Source organism: Cupressus sempervirens, chromosome 3 (genome assembly GCF_028749045.1).
Source record: "Cupressus sempervirens isolate cs-2001-9-10 chromosome 3, ASM2874904v1, whole genome shotgun sequence".
Lineage (NCBI taxonomy): Eukaryota > Viridiplantae > Streptophyta > Pinopsida > Cupressales > Cupressaceae > Cupressus > Cupressus sempervirens.
In genome coordinates this window covers 736,403,509-736,424,225 of record NC_143120.1, presented here as the reverse complement: position 1 = coordinate 736,424,225, position 20,717 = coordinate 736,403,509, and the positions used below count along the sequence as shown (strand labels likewise).

General features: G+C 35.0%; 1 protein-coding gene across 2 annotated transcripts in view; it reads right to left on the bottom strand.

Moving 5' to 3' along the window:
- Window positions 1-20,717, bottom strand: part of LOC149568902 (putative 3,4-dihydroxy-2-butanone kinase) — a 227,899-nt gene that overhangs the window by 87,395 nt on the left and 119,787 nt on the right. For both annotated transcript variants that reach the window (XM_089821754.1, XM_089821753.1), the window contains exons 11-13: window positions 12,895-13,025; window positions 12,697-12,789; window positions 12,367-12,428 (exon numbers count right to left, since the gene is read on the bottom strand). In XM_089821754.1, coding sequence (XP_089677880.1) covers window positions 12,367-12,428; window positions 12,697-12,789; window positions 12,895-13,025 — 286 coding nt within the window. The remainder of the gene's footprint in view (window positions 1-12,366; window positions 12,429-12,696; window positions 12,790-12,894; window positions 13,026-20,717) is intronic.

Here is a 20,717-nt window from a genome sequence, read left to right as displayed (position 1 = left end):
GTTGGAAAAACCAAATTCCACAATATTTCTTAGCATTCCTCTTTACTAGATATTATATGTAAATGGTGTCTAACTGAAATTACAAGTGTACAAACAAATGTATAGAATGAGAACTTCAAAGGCGTGGTATCAGCAGAAAGGTCTTCATAGAGATATTACATTGCAGATTCTCCAATAAGCATGCATTTGCAGTATTATTGATAAATCTTGAGTTGTTTGAATAGAATGTTCTAAACGTCATCTTAATGAATGAAATGGAACTGTGCTGCAAGTTGTGCACATATGAATTGAAGAAAGGCGTTCTTCAAACCTTCGTGCTAATGCCGATCATTTGCGACTTCCTGTTCCGGATACCATCCATGAAAGAATAAACAAAGCACTCAATTTTAATAAAGGCAATGAGCGTGAAATGACCACAAGTCATTTTGTTGAAAAGCATTTACAAGTCTCCCAAATCAACACAAAGTTCTTTTGGTAGACAAATGTGTAAAGCATGGAATCATATGTCGATCAATTGGTTGACAGATTGCCTGATTATTATATCAGCTTGGAGTGAGATGAAACGGTTCGAAAGATGTGCAAAATTCAGTTTATCATAAAGGTTTTAGGAATTTGGAAGCAAATGCAATCTGCTCATGTAAAGCCAAATTCAACAACTTTAGTAATCATAGTCCCTGCCTACACCAAAATGGGAGCCTTGGAGCGGTAAAGAAATGTTCATCAAAGTATAGACAATGCAGATTTTGGTCGAAGATTGGTTGAAAATGTTCCAGTAGTCATGATTACAAAATATGCAATTGTGTCAATCAAAGTTGCATGGACACAGGTATGGTATCGGATACGAGTACGGGCAGTTTTTGAGACCTCTTATTTGGGAATGGCAAATACAGCATTCTTAAAACATATATATATATATATATATATATATATATATATATAAACAAATTTTCAGAGTCATTAAAGAAGTTTTTCATTATAATGAAAGCAATATGAACACATAATTGCAACATATTCTAAAATACTATAGTTAGATATAGTTTTATTATTAAAACAAAATTCAAATACAGAAATAGTTTGGTAGAATCACATGCTATCAAAAATATCATCACTGTTCTCTTGAAACTCGAGATCTAGATCATCAAGATTCTCTAAAGAGTTAGGATCGCTGGATTGAGTACGACCACCACCTAGACTCTTAGAACCCATTGACGATTCAACAAAGGGTTCTCTAACCATGTCAGAATTCTCCACATTGAGGTTGAGATGTGTCAATGCATTTATGGATACATCAATGTCACTTATCTTAGGTTGTACATCCCAAAGTCTATTAGGTCCTTTGATGTAGTCTGTGGAGGAATGTGACAATAGACGAAGATTAGAGTGCACATAGAGAAGGTCCTCTGCTTTGCTAGCTGCCAACCTATTTCGTTTCACAGAATGGATAAAGCCATACGTACTCCAATTCCTCTCAAATGCAGAAGAACTAGAAACCTGAAATAAAAGAGTTTTATATTATAATTTATAAGTTACAATTACAAAGACACAAACAATCAAAAACATTTGAAATAAGAAATAATTCTTATTAGAATAATTAGTATAAAATCAAACCTGTGATAGAAGCTTGATTGCTAGCTTTTGCAAATGTGTAGTCATGGCACCATGGAAGTTCCACCACTTTATAGGATCCATTTCTTTTTATCTGCCATTGCATCATCATCCGCATAAGTTCCATTAGAGGAAGCAAATGTCCCAAATTCATCTCGAATCTCCGCAACAACTCTAGGATTTGTAAACATTTTCTTGAAAGCTTTTTTATATCCTTCAACAAGCTCAACATCCCTATTTGGTGCTGTCCTATTTGGCAATGCTAACATATCAGCATGGTAGTACTTAGGGTTTAAAGCATAGGCCAAAAGTTGCAATGGAGTTGTCATTTTATCCCATCTTTTTTCTATTACATCATATATTTGCTTATAAAAAAATTCAAAGGGATCTTGCTCTTTTTCTATAATAATATCTCTAACTTGCTCCACCATTGTATCTATGCAATCATAGATGTCACCTCATATTGGCTTATCAATATCACATCGACGGATCAAGGTGTATATTGGCCCAATGAAAGATAGTAAATATTCTATTTGAGCCCACCAATCCTCATCAAGAATTAACTTCCTAACATTATTTGCTCTATATGTTTGTGATTGTCTCCATACTACCCAAATGTCACTAATCACCATACTTTTCAAAGCTTGTTTGACATCAACAAGCCTTTTGAGAACAATGGAGTGTGTGGCAAAGCTGTCTCAGCCACCTTCAATAAAAATAAAAATAAAAACATCTTAAAACCATATAAATCTTAAATGCATTTCAATAAAAAAACAAAATGAATATTTTTGAGACAAGACATTTACCCTTAACAACTCTAGCTTAGCGAATTGCCTATAAATGGCATGTGACATGTGATGATTACAAATAAACATCTGAATCTCTTTGGCTTCTTCATAAATCTTTTGTATCCATTGAATTTTGCCAATTTTTTGTAGCATCAAATTCAAAGAATGAACTACACAAGGAGTCCACCAAATTTTTGGATATCTTGTCTCCATGACCAACCCAGCAGCTCTGCATACTTTTGCATTATCTGCGATCACTTGAAAAACATTTTCTGGCCCCACAAATTCAATTGCTTCAATTAGAATGTTGGCAATAAATTGTGTATCTTTCTCTTCAGCCTTGCATTCCACTACTCTCAAAAACATTGCCCCCTTTGGCCTCATTGCAACCACATTGATTAGTGGCCTATTTCTAGCATCCTTCCATCCATCACAAATGATGGAAACTCCTGAAATTTTCCATGAATCTCGAATCACTTGCAACTGTCTATCAATAATATCTTTTTCTTTAATCAAAAGAGTAGTACGAACCTTCTCATACCCTGGGCTTTTGTATCCTTTTGGAGCTTCATTAATAGACCTAACCATCTCTTGCCAATATGGTGAGCGAACCACATTAAATGAAATTCCATTCGCATGTAGAGAACGTGCAATACTCTGATCTGTATCCTCTCGACTTTGCAAATTAAATGCCTTTTCAAAAGGTCCTAAATTACACCTCTTGTCACCAGCAGATGTTTCTGAAGTTGGGTGCAAAGGAGGTTTATTGAGACTTGACCTTTATGTTGACTTTAGAACTTGGCTATTAGCTTCATCCTCTTCTTTTTGGTACTTTGCAATCTTCTCATGTGACAATCCCTTCCCTGGTTGACCATCAACCTTTTGACCAGGGCACACTTCACATCCTGTACCTTTTATGTGACAGAGGTGTCCACAAACCTTGGTATAAGAACCGTTATAATCAATCAGACACTCATGACACCTCCATTTAAACCCTCCACTGCCTTGAAATTTCTCAATGATGGTTACATGTTTCCATAATGGATATTTAGCATTTGGTTTGATCCACTTGTCATTTTCTGATGCTCTAACATCTACTGATGATGACACCATGATTAGGTTCCTGAAAAAAATTAAAAAATAGTAAAATTATGAAATCAAAATAAATTTACATTAAACTATAAACCACAAACTTAAAATTATAATAATAATTTATAAAATGATTAAATCAAATATATGTGCAATAATTTTTATTTCAAATTTAATTTTACACGAATATTACTTTGAAACGTAAATCTAAATTATTTATTAATTAAAAATAAATTAAATATCCTCATAATATTAATTAATTTCGTCAAAATATAGATTTAATATTCTAATGGTAATTGTCTAAAACAATTATTAGGCTTTATGAATTATTAAATATTATAACTATAATTAATAATACTATTTTATATTATTAATTTTTACAAAGTTTAAATTTAAAAAATATATATATATATATAAATATAAAACTAGTTTAAATTTTAATAATTATAATTGTAATTTTTATTTTTATTTTATTTTAATTTGAAAACTAAATAATATTAATTTATTAAAGTTAAACTATTAAATTTTATATCGATATTTTTAAAACTGAAACTTAGAAATGTAATCTGTAAATTAAATTTAAACTATATAAAATAAAAATCATTAACATATTGATATAAACAAAAATTGAAAAGATCGAACGTAAAACAATTGATATAAACAAAGTTACAAAAATTTAAAAAATCGAACTTTAACACCACGCGATGGATTCCTAGATGGATTGCAAATTGCAAAACGCAAAACAGCACTAGAGAAGACGACTTCGAATTCCACACGCAAGAGCAGAAGCAGACACAAAACTCAAATCAAGGCTGGAGCAGACGTAAAACGCCCATATTCAGAATGTCGTTTGGATGTTTGATCTGTCAATCACGGGAGGGTTTTATTTATAACTGCGTATTTTTTATTTTTCCTAACGATTACAGCAATCTAACGGCAGTCTGGTGTGGAAATTTCTTTGATTCGACATGACAAAACAGCATCCTATTTTATATTTCCTTTTAAATCATAGTTAACTGGAGTTTTTTTTCCAAACGACTGAAGAAATTCGGCTCAAATTTTCCCGAAATCTGCTCTCACTGTTCCTGGCACAGGTTAAAAAATGTCATCTTTCCAAAAACAGGCGGAAACGATTTTCCCTCGTCTTTGCTCTGTTTCGTCTCCCTATCCGTATTAGATACGGCAATACGCGTGTCAAAGGTTGGGGGTTACGTTTCCCATAACCTTGGTGGCAATACATGATAACTATTTGACAGAATGTCACAGAGACATGTCATCTCATGAAATGCTCTGTTGTCGTGCATGCCAAGTGTGGAATCATAGACAACAAACCTTAATTGTTTGATAGAGTGCCTCAAAGACATGTTGTCACATGGAATGTAATGATTGCAGGATATTCACCAAATCGATTTGTTGCTAAGGCTTTAGAAACTTTTGAATAAATGTAATTGGCTGGTAAAAGTAAGATGCCATGACCTTGCACACACCCTACCTGCTCGTGTCATAATGGAAGCTTTTCTAATAAGGTATGGACATCCATAAAATTATAAGGGATGTTGGAATGTTGTCAGACGTTGTAGATGCCACTATTCTCTTAGACATGTATGTGAATTGTGGAGACATAGAGATGACAGTGACTTGACTGACATAATGTCTGTAAAGAAATGACGTTTTGTGGAATGTAATGATCATATGCTTCAAACAAAGGGCTGGATAATTGTTTGACAAAATGCCCAAAGTGATGTCATCTAATGGATTGTAGGAAACATATAAGATGGACTAGTTGAAAACGTTTTAGAAAATTCCAAGCTAATGCGCTGCGCAGTTGTCCTACCTGTGTCAAATTGGGAGCCTTAAAGCAGAGGAAACACAAAAATAGATTTGTTGAAAAGGCTTTAGAAACTTTTAAAGAAAGCAGAATGGATAGGCACGAAACCAAACTCGACAACTTCTATCCTTGTCTTCCCTGACTGCACCAATGTAGTAGTTTACATCAGCACATCAAAGGTTACGTGAAGGCAAAATGTACACATAAAAATAATCATGAGGAAGCTATTCAGTACAATTACTCATTACTAAGGAAGAGAATAAAACTAGAATATGTAGCTACCACCGTAGTAAAAAGTCAATAATCAAATTTAATTAGATTAAATATGATCCATATGACAAGTACTAGAACTATCAGCAACTGAGTATGTTTAGATTACCACATTGTGCCTAGATTTATTTTCAGAATCTCAAGACACTATACATCAGCATTCACCTGATGTTAATGGATACAGTTTTTGGAACAGATCTATATCCCACCATTTGAATGGTAGCTCAACAGTTTTATTAATAGAACATGTTTATAAGTACATGTTTATAAGAGGGCTCCACCAGTTGATGATGAATCAATCCTTATTAGTTTCTGCAAGCACATATCTTTTAGGAATTTAGGTGCAATGGACAACCTATGCTATTGAACACGATGAAGAGCTAGTAGCAAGCATTTGAGGCATAGATCAGGATGCAATTAAGCTTATGTTACAGTTACTAAAAGAACTAGTAGTACCACAAGGGAAACATGTGATATAATTAGAATCATGCTCTGATAACTCCAAATGTGCACGATGGCACAAACACTTGAAAATGAGTGCCATTCAAAATATTCATTAGTTATTTTGGTGAAGGGCATACTATGTGGTAGTAGAATGAAATTTGCATCTAATTCAAGATGCTAGCCTACATGATCTATGCATGAAAAGTGATTAAGTACACAAAAATTGAGCATACTCCATATGAACTTCTTCATCATTTAAAGGAACAGTTTACTTATAGGGAGAGAATGATGCCCCACAAATGCAATTTACAATCATGCAATCAAAGTTCAAGTTGGTGAGGAGTGGAAGTTTACATATGTTGATGATCAAGATGGTGGAACAAAGCTGCAAGTGCTAATTAAGAAAACAAAGACAAATAGTACTCAGTGTCAAGAAGATTTCCAAAGTTGTCAAAGACAAAGCAAGCATAGGTGGAAGGCTACCTTGGCAAAGTTAATAATTTGGTCTTCCCTATTGCATATCTGTAATTACCCAATGGAAAAGTGACTTCAATCACTCATTGTAACTAAAGTTAGGATATTGACTTTCATTTTGTAATAAAATACAGTTGGTTGGCAATGGGGGGGCATGTCATCCCCATTACTAAACCAAGTTACAAAAAAACTAAATATCTCATTTTTGTTAAGTCTTTGAAGAGACAAAATTACAGAAGGATGGACAATTCAAATATTATTTACCATCACAATAACATCGTGTAATTATATCAAGGGGTTGCAACTATGCTTAGCTTATTAGCACTAAATCACTCAACCTATTATGCGTGTAGGAAAGGTACCTAACACAGGAGCTTCTTTGCGTGTGTGAATTCTGATTAGACTGGTAACCAATCTGGAAGATTCGATTTCCAGACATGAGTACTCAAATCCACATCCACTACTTGACGTCCCACAACTCCGTTATTACAATTGACATGTTCAGGAAAGAAGTAAGAAATTGGGCTAAAGTATGTTAGTTGTCAAAAGTGTTATGAATCAATCATTGCTTTTCAATTCAATTTGATTTAGATGTATAGTGATGTATGTTGAACATTTGAAATTGGCAGCCTCCTAGTAGTGAATATTACAAAAACTAAGTAAATTGCCATTTCCAAGTGCAATCCAAACCCTAGTTGGAAATTTTAGGGTAAATCAAGTAAAGTTTCAATAGGGGACCTTACAACAGAACAGATAAACATAGGTTCTGGTAGACAAGAATTGTGAACAGCCAAACAGAACTGTAACAAATCCCTTGGAAAAGATGAAGAAGTGTCTAAAAGAAATGTATCAGGAAGAAGGAGAAGGAAGTGAAAAACTATAAGTAGGACAAACAGTGAAGTCAAGGATGGAATGAAAGGTAAAGGGAGTGAACTTCCTGATTGTTTCAAATTTCAATAATTTGTGCATGAATAACAGATCTGACTCTTCCCCTAAAAATCAATTGTGTCAGTTGGAATACACCAGAGATACCCTGGGAAAATCCTCCTACTCAAGAGAAAAACCCAGCCACACCAACAAGATTTCCTTTATTATAATAGTAATAATAATAGTTTGGATACAAAGCTCGAACCTTAAACTGCTCACCCCAAAAGAACTCCACCCATGTTTTCTCCTTACAATGAAATTGACTCAGATCACCTTAACATACCTAGAAGAATAAATGTAACCATGCGCTGCTGATCACTCGGAGTAACAACAGAAAACTGGAACTTGAATACACACAATATATCAGACTATGCACATGTTCTAGATGTAGAACCTCTAAAAAATATCAAATTCGACCCCTTCACACAATCATCACAAACACAACCATAAGTATACAGAAAACTCGTAACCATCTCCCAGATACATGAACTAAAATCTACAGATTGTCTCATGCAATGATGGCATATGCAGAATAATATGCACCCAATAGATTCTACAACAACATTAGCCTTTTAACAGCTTCAGTCGCGACGCCGGTAAAAACATGCTCATTAATGGAAACCAAAGATTGTATGAAGATACAATACCAAGTCTCAACACTAGCCCTCCCGATGACCTTCAGATGCGCAAATGGTGACATCTAAGGTAAATGGACTGCCACAGAAGCCACGTAAGGAGCAATAACACAGGTTTTTGAATTTCAGCAGGACCAAAAATGAACTGTTGTCCATAAGAGAATTGGCGACAACTAGCACAAGCCCATCCAAGTAAGAAAACTGCCAGCATATGTAATGACACGTGTGCTGCCAAGCCAGCATGGATATGTGAACACACGAAGCCAACAATTATTAAAAAGGGTTTTCGATACATGATGCCAAAATATATACAGCGCCAAGTCATTGTTGAACTTACTCCCAGTAAACAACAGGAATTAAATGAACTGTCACAAAATGAAGCTAACTGAAATGAAATTGCAACCTGAGATCTGAAGAAAGTTGAGCAAGGAAGATAGATGACTGCAGAGCTTTGACAGAAGAAACAGAGCAAGTCACAGGTACACCGATATCTATCACAGCTATAAACCTTAACCAAAGGAATTCCTGCCAATGGCAGGGAAAACTCTGTGCCAAAAGATTCTATCATCCTACACGACATACTATGCATCTACTTGGTTCTTTGCAGAATATCAACTTAATAAAATGCAAAAAAATTAGAAGGCGATTCTGTTGGTCTGATGGTAGGGAGTGTCACAAAAAGCATGTTGCTTGTTGGAGATAATGTTGTACTAATAAAATGCAAGATTTCCTACATCGACATTTTCCAGCCACATTGACTAGCATTGTTTGGCACTCTGTCTTCCAGAGGCCACTCAAATTCGAGACAATACTTTGCCACTTCTTTTTCCTTGGCACTAGGCATTGGATCAGCATATCACCGTCTTTTATGTGTCCATGTCCCCTACCAGGGGCATGAAGTGGCAACTCTGCACTCTTGCTCCCAGCCACATCAGATCAGTGAGACCCTATTCTGGACTCACCAGAAAGTGACCCTCCTCATCTGACATATTTGGAGACTTACTGGGACCCTTGGTCCCCCTGTTCCTTATCCTTTTCTGGTGGACTTCTTCCAGCCAAGGAAGAACCCCTAGTCTTTGGCATCTTCCTTTGCCTCTTTGTTGCCTTGTCGCTTTGTTACTTTACTCTTTCGTAGGCACCATTTGGTGTTCCTGCTGCGGGTGGTTTCCATTCTTTATAAACTTTCAGTCCCTTAGACCCATGCTGATCTCTTGTTGGACATTAGTATATTTATCTGATCTTATATTATCTATTTAGAACTTATACTCTATTCTTAAGTTTGCCAATAAGGAACTTGTGGAGTAATAGTATCCTTTATTCTAAATGTTTTTTATCCCATTATTAACATAATAAAAGACGAAGTCTAAATCGTGCCCAATTCCTTAGACAATAAGGTCTATCTGATTATGAATGAAATCGAACGTTTTAGAATGTTGTGGATATGTGAAGAGATCTTATTCGCTACTAGCAGATGCGTGGAGATTGTCTTTATCTAAAAATTGATCAATATGTAAGTACGAGAGAAGTCCATATAATATATTGATTAATTATAAGACTACATTGATTCCAAGATATACCGATCTGAGTTGCATGCTATTTTCTGATGTGTCTTAAATAAATGTTGATTTTTTGCAACTTCACATTTCTTTCCTGTGAAATGGTAATGAGATTCTTAGTTAAATGGGAGAACATGATTTCCAAAGCATCGGTCCCCATTAATATGATGATGAATCTTTTAAATATATTGTCACCCATGCCACACTTGTATTCTAATTGGTTGATAGCTGTCGTATGATGAATCTTGTTAGTGCAGACTGAGCACACCTCTATTGCACTAATTGGCTTACTTATTGATTTGGTGAGTATGTCTGGTGTGAAGGTGTATCCAGATATGTGTGTGTGTGTGTGTGTGCATGTGTGTGTGCGTGTGCGTGTCTGTGTCTGTGTCTGTGTCTGTGTGCTGGAGAGATATTTTTCCTTTGTGCGTACATGGCTATTGCTCTACTGAGCAGATATGACTTTTTTCTGATTAGGATTTTGGTGCTGTTCGATCTCCAAGTTTCTTCTGTCTCTGTTCTATGTAGTTCAGTTTTCAGTCATGTTGTGATTACCTCAATCTGTATCTCATATATCCTCTTCTTCTCTTATTCTGTTATATATTGATCTCCTAAGGTTTCCTTCATATTATACTCTTTAATTGACAACTGGACTAATTTTTTTCTGACTATTGTTTAATCACTGACTAGAGTTTTTGTTTTTTAAGTCTTGTCTTTAATTCTTGTGATACTCCTTAATACACTGTGTGAGGAGAGAATACAGATGACCATTCAGAAAAAGTCACAGCTATTCATCGTGGGATATGTGGACAATACTAAATGTTTTAAGTCTATAGTATAGTTTATATATAACATGTATGGCATCAATGTTTAATATATAGGGTTTGTGTGTTATGTGTATATCTTCAGATTTATATTTATATAATAACATTTGATAACATATATGTAGTATATATTTTAATAGTGACATTTGATACACATATACACATGTATATATACATATAATATACTTCACTTTTTATATTATAAAATATTTTAAATTTATATTGTTATAATCATTTGATTAGTATCTAAGATACCTGTGCCTCTAGGGAATTGACACGTGTAGCTGCTGGTGCTTTTGGGTGCGTCCGTGCTTTAGGGTGTTGCATTGGTGCGCCCAGGAATCTTGTGCAGCCACTGTGAGTGTGCCTGTGATGCTTGCAAGCACACCTAGAAAGCACCTTGAGAGCTACTGGGGGCACCTGGAGGGCACCCGCACCAATATGACCTTTTTGGACACCCAAAGTCACAACAAGGTGAGGCTAGAATTTGGCTTTTTTTTTTGAGATCAAAACTACCTCCACATGCAATAAACGACCAAAATGACATGGGAGCTAGCACATGGCAGTACATGTATGGTCAACCATTCAACCATCTACAACCTCTTGCAATCAAGATTTTCTTGTAAATTTTTTTAAAATTTTTGTCTAATATTCTATAATTTAGTGTTTAACATTCTTTAATTTGCTTTTTTCATTTGTATGTTTAATTTTATGAACACCATCCAAGCTGCAAGTTCTTCTACTGCTGAACAGAATTGGAGTACATAATCCTATATCCATTTAGTGAAGCACAACTGGTTGGCCTCAAAGAAAGCTGAGCACTTCGTTTATATACATACCAACTTGCGTCTTTTGTCACGTAAGGAGGATGGATACAATGAAGGGTCAACCAAACTTTGGGGTGTAGCCTATGAATGTGCAAACTTGGATGCAACATTACAAGATCTTACTATAATCACAGATGATGATGTTGATAGCATCATGAATCGTGCATCTAGCACAAGTGGAACCATGTTTGATTCAAATGAAACTTCCAAGTCTTGCAGTAGAAGGAGATGTTGAGAATGTTGATTTTTTTGAGAATCCTTATGATTCTGAATCACTGAATTTGAGTAGTGAATCTTGAGTCTCGATTCTCGATTGATCAACATTGACCTAAGTTTTGATTTTGTAATTCAAACCGCATTGGAATCTTGAACTTGAGCAATTTACTAATTAGTTACTTCAATTTGTATATTTGTCACTTTGTGTTTGTGACGTTTGAAGTTGAACTATCAATGGTGAAGTATCATGCTATGGAATGGCTTAGTTTTGTATATTTCTTGCATCTCTTTGCATATATAAATTATAGTGTGTACGTGTGGGTGTCAACGCATCCAGATTCCAAACACACCCAATATCCAAAAAAATAATCGTGCATCCGCGCAGAACCAGAATCAGTAGAGCTTAGATCAGTATTATAGTTAATATTAGTATACTATAATTATTATTATTATTGTTCATTATCAATTATCAATTATTATTTTTTATTTATCATTATTCATTAAGTTCTCTCTCAGGAAGGGGACATCACAGCTTTCTGTTAACATGGTTTTCTTATATTTGATTCTTAAATCCACATTATTTTTCAAGTTTTATTTTCCTGATCCTTATGGATCAATTAGTGTCTTCTGATTTTTACTTTTTACCTTTTTGAATTTTTATTTAAATTTTAAAAACCAATTTTTGTATGTTGGGTGGGTTCCACTTCTCCTGTGATTCAGTGCAAGTACATCTCAAACAGGTAGAGTCATGTTTTTCTCTTTGAGGATGCTACAAAATTACTGAATCCATCTTAAACACACAATATCTTATTTTGCACAAAAAAACAACCCATTAGGAAAGTTGGAAAAAATATCAAGCACAAAATCTTGTGGCAACATTTACCTCCTTTGATTCCACAGGATGAGTAGGCATAGGAACAGGTATTGTTGTTGCTGGACGAGGTCCTTTACATACAAGTCACGGCCATATGTTAGATAAAGGAAATTTGTGTCAAAGAAAATTACTCATGGGTTTGCCATTAAGTTTTTTACACCATAAAAATTTCAAGCTTTTTGAAAGCAAAAAGCTACAAAAAGGATGACAGACATACTTCAGTGACAATAATGAAAAACATATCCATTTATTCAACCTCTGAATACAAAATCAAATTTTATTTTGATTCTTCTACAGAGGGTATGTTGTGTATTGATGATAAATATTAAATATGGTTACCATCAACGCCAACAGGCCAGGAAGCTGCCTTTGTATGAGCATCTAACCGTGGCAAAATTGTTGAATCGACCTTCATAACAGATAATGAAAAACCTGCATATCAGAAACCAAAATGGTAATTTAAGGTTCTCGTGAACTCAAATGCTTAAAGCATAAAAAATCAGATTCTTGATTAATAATGTAGTAGCTCGCACAAACCTGCCATATCAAGAGAAGTCATAAAGGAACCTGTATAAACCCGTTCCACAGCAAGACCATGGTCTAGTTGTAGTTGAGCAACTGCTTTTCCAGCTACAATCATTAGTTCCATTAATGGTGTAGCACCCAGTCTGCATGAAGCTTCAAAAATATTAGAGAAGTGAAATCCAAATGCATGCAATCAAGTATGAATATCAATAAAACAGCAAGTATTATCTGTACAAAACTTAACCATATATATATGGTTTTCAAATACATTACAAAACAGACATATTTTCTGCATAAAAACAGTAAGGTGGTTTGCACTTCTCAAGTGCTTCGCAACAATCCCTAAGTTAGCATATTTACACTGATCCCTAAACTGTAAGAATACAGTTCTCAATAAATGCTGTATCTCCTGCCTATATTATCCACAGAAATTTATGATGGCCTATAAGTTGTCTTGAAAATCAAAGGCTATCATCCATTAGCAGTATACCAAAAAGTAAGTATCCACTTTTGGTAACATCTTAATTACCCTTTACTCTGCCAAAATTCACAGCTTAAATCATTATCTGCTGAAGTCATCTGAGGCATTTTCTTGGCTGCTCCTGTAAAAGATTCAGTAGTCAATCTTGAAGAAGACTGTCTATAAAGGTCTGTTCACAAAATAATTCCAAAGCCTTTCTCTGCAAATTCTTTCATAGCCCTTGATGAACTGCATGAGAAAATGAACTCATTCCAAATTGAAGGCCCAGGGTACAGTAGAACTTCAATTTTTTGCAAGTGATTATTCTCAGTAACACTTAATATTTTTTTAGCGTACTGAGATAAGTTTTACACCTCTGGACTGCAGCAATAGATCTTGAAACAAAGGAAATATAGACAGTATATCCATCACATTGTTCATCTTTACAACCTCCTAAAAGTGACCCAATCCATCAAGATATCCTGTGAAAAGACATGGGTGAAAAATTGATACTTCTCTTCCTTAAGAGATCATTTTTACAACACTCCAGGTCACCCCACAAGGGAGTGTTGGTGTGTGTTATATGACACACATAACACAGAATAAAATACCATGAGCATACGCAATCCTCTCTTGAACAAAATCCTCTAATGTGCTAAACAAACAAACTGTGTGATCACAAAGACGAGTCCAAGGTTTCCAAATGTGTGGTTTTTCGCTGTTCTGGATAGACTCTCGTAGTAGGCTGATTTGCTGAAATAGCATTCATCCAATGCTTTTTGCAATTCCAATTTATTCTTATTTAATACTTTCTGTAATTCCAAATAGTATTCATGGAATGTCAAAGAGTTTTTAGTCTATAATTCCAAATAGTAGTCATGATATACTAAAGAGTATTTATGGAATGCATTAAAAAATTTAATACTTTCTGTATTTCCAAATCGTATTTATTCTTATTCAATACTTTCTGTAATTCCAAATATCTCGAAGGGACTTACATGATTATTCAAGATTTCAATTTTTCAACCTTCCATTTTTTTTTTTTTAAATTTCTTTTACTTTTTTTTTTAATTTTTAATTTTTTCGTGTTTAAAACTAACAAAGATCTCTAAAATAGAGAGCAATACAGGAGGGTTTGAGAAGATATTTCTATGTGATAACCCCGAAATAAGTTCCAAGTAATGTATCTATGTGATAACCCCGGAATAAGTTCCAAGTAATGTATGTAATTTCCTAAATAAGAAATTCATATGTATTTGAAATATGTATATAATATATGAAATCTTACCTTAGAGATTATCATCAATGTTTAAGAAAATTAATAGTAATAAATAATGAAATTATTATAAACAATTAATAAATAAAAAAATTTAACTCATGCACAAATCTATTTTCATAATACATTCTATAATTATCAAACTAAAATATTGCAATTAACTCCTGATATAAGCTAATATTCACCTAATCAAGAGAAACGACTGGTCAAGGTTGAGCGTCTATATATATGAGTGTTGGATCGAATGAATAGGCATCAAAACAGCCACCGTCAAAGGAAAAATCCAAGAAAAACATTTGAGAAGATCTTAAATCATTCAAAGACATGACCAATAAAACAAATATCATAAAAGACGTCATGCAAGGTGAAAGGAAATAGGAGGCAATAGTCACACTGTCGTAGAAGACAAATTACAGTCAGAGTTCCATTAGTCAACTAGCAAATCAGATTATCATCATAGCACAGAAATAGAAGCATCAACTCAAAGGAAAAATGAAAGACTCCCCCCAGTGTTATTAACACACACGCCATCGAGCGATCGAACTAGATGTTATTTTTACACCATTGTTGTTCAATGCCACTACAGCGGGAACACGCCTAAGTAAGGAGTCACCCAATGGCAAACACCACTACATACGTGGGTAAACAAAACAACAAGAAGTGTATAGTACAAATCTAAAATAAAGTAACAAAGGCATAAGTAAGGAGAGCCCGCAGGATCCAAGTGAATTACAGTAGACTATAGATAGAAAATTGTACAGAAGACACTGACATAACTACAGATTCCGAGAAGATTTGAGGTATGAAATAACGTGGGTAAACAAAACAACAAGAAGCATATAGTCAAAATCTCCAATAAAGTAACAAATGTGTAAGGAGAGACCACAGGATCCAAGTGAATTACAGTAGACTATGGATGGAGAATTGTACGAAAGACACTAACATAACTATAAACTATGAGAAGATTTGAGTAATGAAATGCATAATAGTTGAGAACTGAGACATTATGTGTAAATAATTGTATACACAAGAAAATTCAGAACTTTCTTAGAGGTCCAATAGAGCTTGGACAGAGAACATTCATTAGCAATGTTAAGTCTCTCCTAGGGAAGATTCATTAGCAATGTTGAGTCTCTCCTAGTGAAGACTCTAAGATTAGAGAATATTCACAAATTGAATGTTAGATTCGGAATTGAATCCACGTAAGAGATTTGCAGAAGAATCTCTTAGGGACAATATATTGTAGTGGTAATATATATTGCAGTGATCAAACATATGCATATGTTAGAGATAAAAGACTTGGTTAGAGGTGGGATCTCTGCCAGGTAGTGTTATAAAGTGTATAATCAGAGATCCCAAAGAGGCCTTAGGAAGACACACTTCATATCATGACTGCCTAATCGAGAAGTAATTCTCACCAGAGGGTTAGCTAATTTGAGAAGAGTTTCTTCCAAGGGATTAGGAGGGGTTAGAAAGGGTAGTATTTAGACCAATACTTAATTAGTTCAATATTTCCTAAGTTGCCGGTTCAAATTCGTTTCCAAGTTTGAAGTTCGAGAACCGGTTCGCAAGTTCGACGAAATTTTGGAAAGGGGTTTAGGTTTGTTTAGGTTTGTTAGCACAAAAACAAGTAAAAATTATTTTTTAGAAAATATATATACATTTTCATGAAGCATGAGTTAAAATTAGAATGTAGCATAGTAGCATAAACACATTTAAACAACAAAAACTTTAAAACACCATAAACAGTAACATATCATAGTGATCATACCATCATATAGTAACATAGTTCAATCAACTTCAATATCAAAGATTCAAAACATTTAAAATATCAAGTTCAAGTATCATTGTTTCACGTTCATTGTTTAACTAATGGAATGAAAATCTATTAATATTCTTAGTTCTAAGTTCTTCAATCTTCATCTTCTTCTTCATATTCATCTTCTTTTTCTTCATCTTCTTCTTCTCCGCCTCCGGTATTACTTGCACTAAGGCCAATGGGATCAGCAGCTTAACCAACAATGGTATTGACATCAAAGTCATCAAAATCACCAATTGTAAGCCGAGCAGTGGAAGCATCCAAGTCCGCAATCTCTGCACCTTCATCTCACTTCTTTGTATTCTTGACTCTTGTGTAAAAGAAGGCGCAAGTTGCTATGCACAAATACAAGGTTCTCTAATTTTTTTTATTGCAACCTATTGCACTACATTGAGTGGATGAAAGAATAGGTGCTCCAATTTCTTTCTAATGCAGAAGAACTAGCAACCTATAAAGACAACATAGGGTAAGCAATTAAAAAAGAATTAATTCAATCTTATAAAAAATTTAAAATCACTCTCTAGTCATGATTCTAAAAGAAGATAAAGTGAGTTAATTTTTTTAAAATAAAACTTACTTGTGATATAACTTTGATTGCAAGGGGCTGCAATGTTTGGAATTTTTGGCCATGGGGGTACCACCAACCATGAGCATCCTTCTTGAACCAATGACAAAGAGAATCATTACATAGACCTCGAGCATTGACAAACTCTATGAACTCATCCAGGATTACATCTCTCATATCATCATCAGGAAATATTCTTCTAAATGCTGCCTAGTACCTGTCAAACACTTCCATATCTCTATATGCTGGCAACCTTCCTGGTAGATCACAATATTGTGAGCTATAGTATTTGATAGTCAAGGCATAGGCAAGCAAATGTAATGGAGTGGTCATTTTGTTCCATCTTTCATCAATAATTTTTTGCACTTGTTTGAAAAATATCTCTTGTAGATCTTGCTCCTCATTTATAACTTTCCTGATCTTCTCAATCATTGAGTCTATGCCATCATAGATCTCTCCAAGGCAAGCCCTATCCATGTCTATGTACCTAAGCATGCTCATAATGGGGCTTGGTGATCTTAAGGAGATATTCCACATGTTCCCACCATGATTCAACCAATAGCCTGTCCTTTATTTTGTTTGCCCTTTCAGTGTTCTTTTGTTTCCATACACCCCAAATGTGGCTGATTACCATACCTTGAAGTGCATCTTTCACTTCACAAGTCGTCTTAAGACGATTATATGTGATGCAAAGTGGGTCTCAGCAACCTGTGACATAAATTAGAGCAAAAAACAAGAACTATTAGATATATATTTTAGAGAAAAGTATACACATTGCACAAGTAAAATATGAAAAATCAGAAATTGTCAAATATTAAAAATTAAATTACTAAATTCAAATTCAGTTCAAGTTCATACCTAAAAAGACATTGAGTCATGTAGTGGTTTGTGACAAACTTGTATGTCCTCAACCTCTTCATACACTGTTTTGATCCACTCAATTTGGTTCCCAATCTTTTGTAGCATAAGATTGAGTGAATGGACTACACAAGGTTTCCAAATGATATGTTGATATCATGATTCAACCAACAAACCTGTTGCTCTACAATTTTGTGTTGTCTGTTATGACTTGGACAATGTTTCTTGCACCCACTTGTTCAATGGCCCCAATTACAATATCAGCAATAAATGGCCCATATTTTACTTTGCCCTCACAATCCACCGCTTTCACAAACATTGCCCCTTTAGAGAACACCACAAGGACATTGATCAGGAGACAGTTCCTGGCATCCTTCCAGCCATCTGAAACAATTGTCACCCATGTCTCAACCCATGAGTTCCTTATGGGCTTCAATTGATTTTCAATCCGTTGGACCTCGTCATCCAACAAGGGCCACAATACCCTTTTGGAGTTTCATTGGCACCCCTCAACGTGTCCTTCCAAAATGGAGAGCGGACAACATTAAAGGACAAACCATTTGCATACAAGCATCTTCCCACCTTAATGTCAGCAATTTCTAGTGGCCCCTTTCTTTTGTGTACAACAGGGACAGATTCAGTGTCAGTGTCTGTTGCGTTACTAAAGAAGGGGTGGTCTTGTACTATAACATCTGAGGGGAACTGCATTCCCTTTGCTCTTTTACTTTTATTGCTACTAAGTTCTGTTGCCCTGTGTCCTTCCCTCTCTTTTACAGCCTCATGCTCTTCAATATATTTTAACACAGTTTGCTTTGGTGTAGGGGCAGCTTTTTTGGCAAGGCATTTCTTGACTCCTCTTCCAGTGTAACCACATAAATGACCTTCCACACGATAATAAGAACTATTTCTTTCTACACCACATCCCCGACATCTCTAACAGAATGCACCACCTCCTGGAAAGGGTTTTATAATGTCTACATACTTCCATAGAGGAAAATCAGAGTTGGGTTCCATTCTTTGCTCCCTGTTGCCTATTGATGAAGAGGTAGATGACATTCCTTTCCCTATGGCAAAAAATTAGATACATGTTCATAATTTATATGCAAGAAAATTACAAATTTTGGAATAATGGAAAAGATTCAAGAACATATGAAAATTAAAAGAGAAATGAAAAAATGAATAAGATCTTACCTTTTCCAGCCATTGCAAGCTTGCAAATGTGTATGAATGATGCACAAACACTTGAAGAACACCAACAAATCAATCTTCAAACTCCTCCTTGCACAATCGGATGCTTGCTCAAAAACTTATGTGCTCTCCCTTAAGACAAAATAACCTATTCAGAAACATAAAATGACAATGAGAAGGAACAAAACCAATTAATAACACCTTTTTAAGTTTTATGGATGCCAAAAAATTATAAAAAATTGCTAACTAAACACTTTCCAGTCGTCCATCTCTGCAGGTTCGAACTGGGTTCGAACTTAGTTCGATTTTTTTAAGGTGGTTCGCTGAACCCAATCGAACGAGGTGTGAAAAAAAGGACCCTAGTCAAACCAAGTTCGAACCAAACACAAACTTCGAACTAGTTCGAACTTAACTTGGTCTGGAGGGGGGAGGTACCCGTGCAACCTATAATATTCCTAAAATGTTTAATGTACTTTTTTCTATATTATACTAACGATTTCTTGCAGGTTCTAGCATTCGTTTCTTAATCCTAAAGAGGGGACATTACAGTGGTATCAGAGCATAATCATGTCGCCCAATGAGTAAAGGTTTATGCAACCTTACGAAAGGAGAACAAAGAAAACAACAATGAACGACTTAGCAAATGAAGTGAGATCATATAAGGAGAAAACGAACCAAACTATATTGAATCAAATGGAAAAATCAAATCAGGACCTCCGGCAAGCCTTACAAAACATGGGAGACTCAATCAATAATTTAAGAAGTCACCCTAACCTAGGGAGAAAAAGTAGTTCAATCCATTCTGAAAATAACAATATAACTTCAAGTTCCAGCCTTCCCCAACCCACATTCTTACCTAGAGGAGTAAACCTAAGAGAGAAGGAAGGGGTAGAGCAACCCTTGACTAGCATTGAAGACACTGCAAGGGCATATGCAGCTCTAGAACCTCACATTAGAGAAGCCGTCTCATTTAGGGAATTTTGTGAGGATAAAAGAGAGATCCCTTAGAGGGTATATGAATGAAGAACTCAAACGCAAAGTAAGCAATGTACCAATTCCAGTTTTTATTTGGATCAAGGGAGATTTCAGCCCATCAATGGTTAGAAAAACTAAACACATTTTTTATCCTAAACCCCATGACAGAGGAAGACGCAATCCAATTTGCCATAATACATCTTAGTGGAGCACCACATGATTGGTGGTCCCAGGGACATATCTGATTAGGGCATAAAGATGTAAAATCCTATGAAGAGTTATCTCAAAAACTCATGAACGGATTCAATAAAAAAGATGTCGAGTTGTACTTTCAAGAGTTAACACACCTTAAGCAAACAAGATCATTGCTTGAATATGTTATAAAATTCCAAGAATTTTTAGTCATGATTCCTGATCTCTCCCAAAGGAGACTCATGTGTATGTTCATAGGTCTTAAAGAATCCATAGAAACCATGGTGAAACCCCATGAGCCACAAAATTCTAGAAGTTATAAGAAAAGCAAAAATGGGGGAGTCTAATAATAAGGAAAAAGCTCAAAACGTCATTTCTAAAACTTTCCACCGGAATGAAGGGACAGGAAGGGATAACCAAAATAAACCATGGTACTTGCGCAAAAAACCATGGAGCATTGGACATAGATGTCAACAAAGAGAAGAATTTATCCAAAAATACA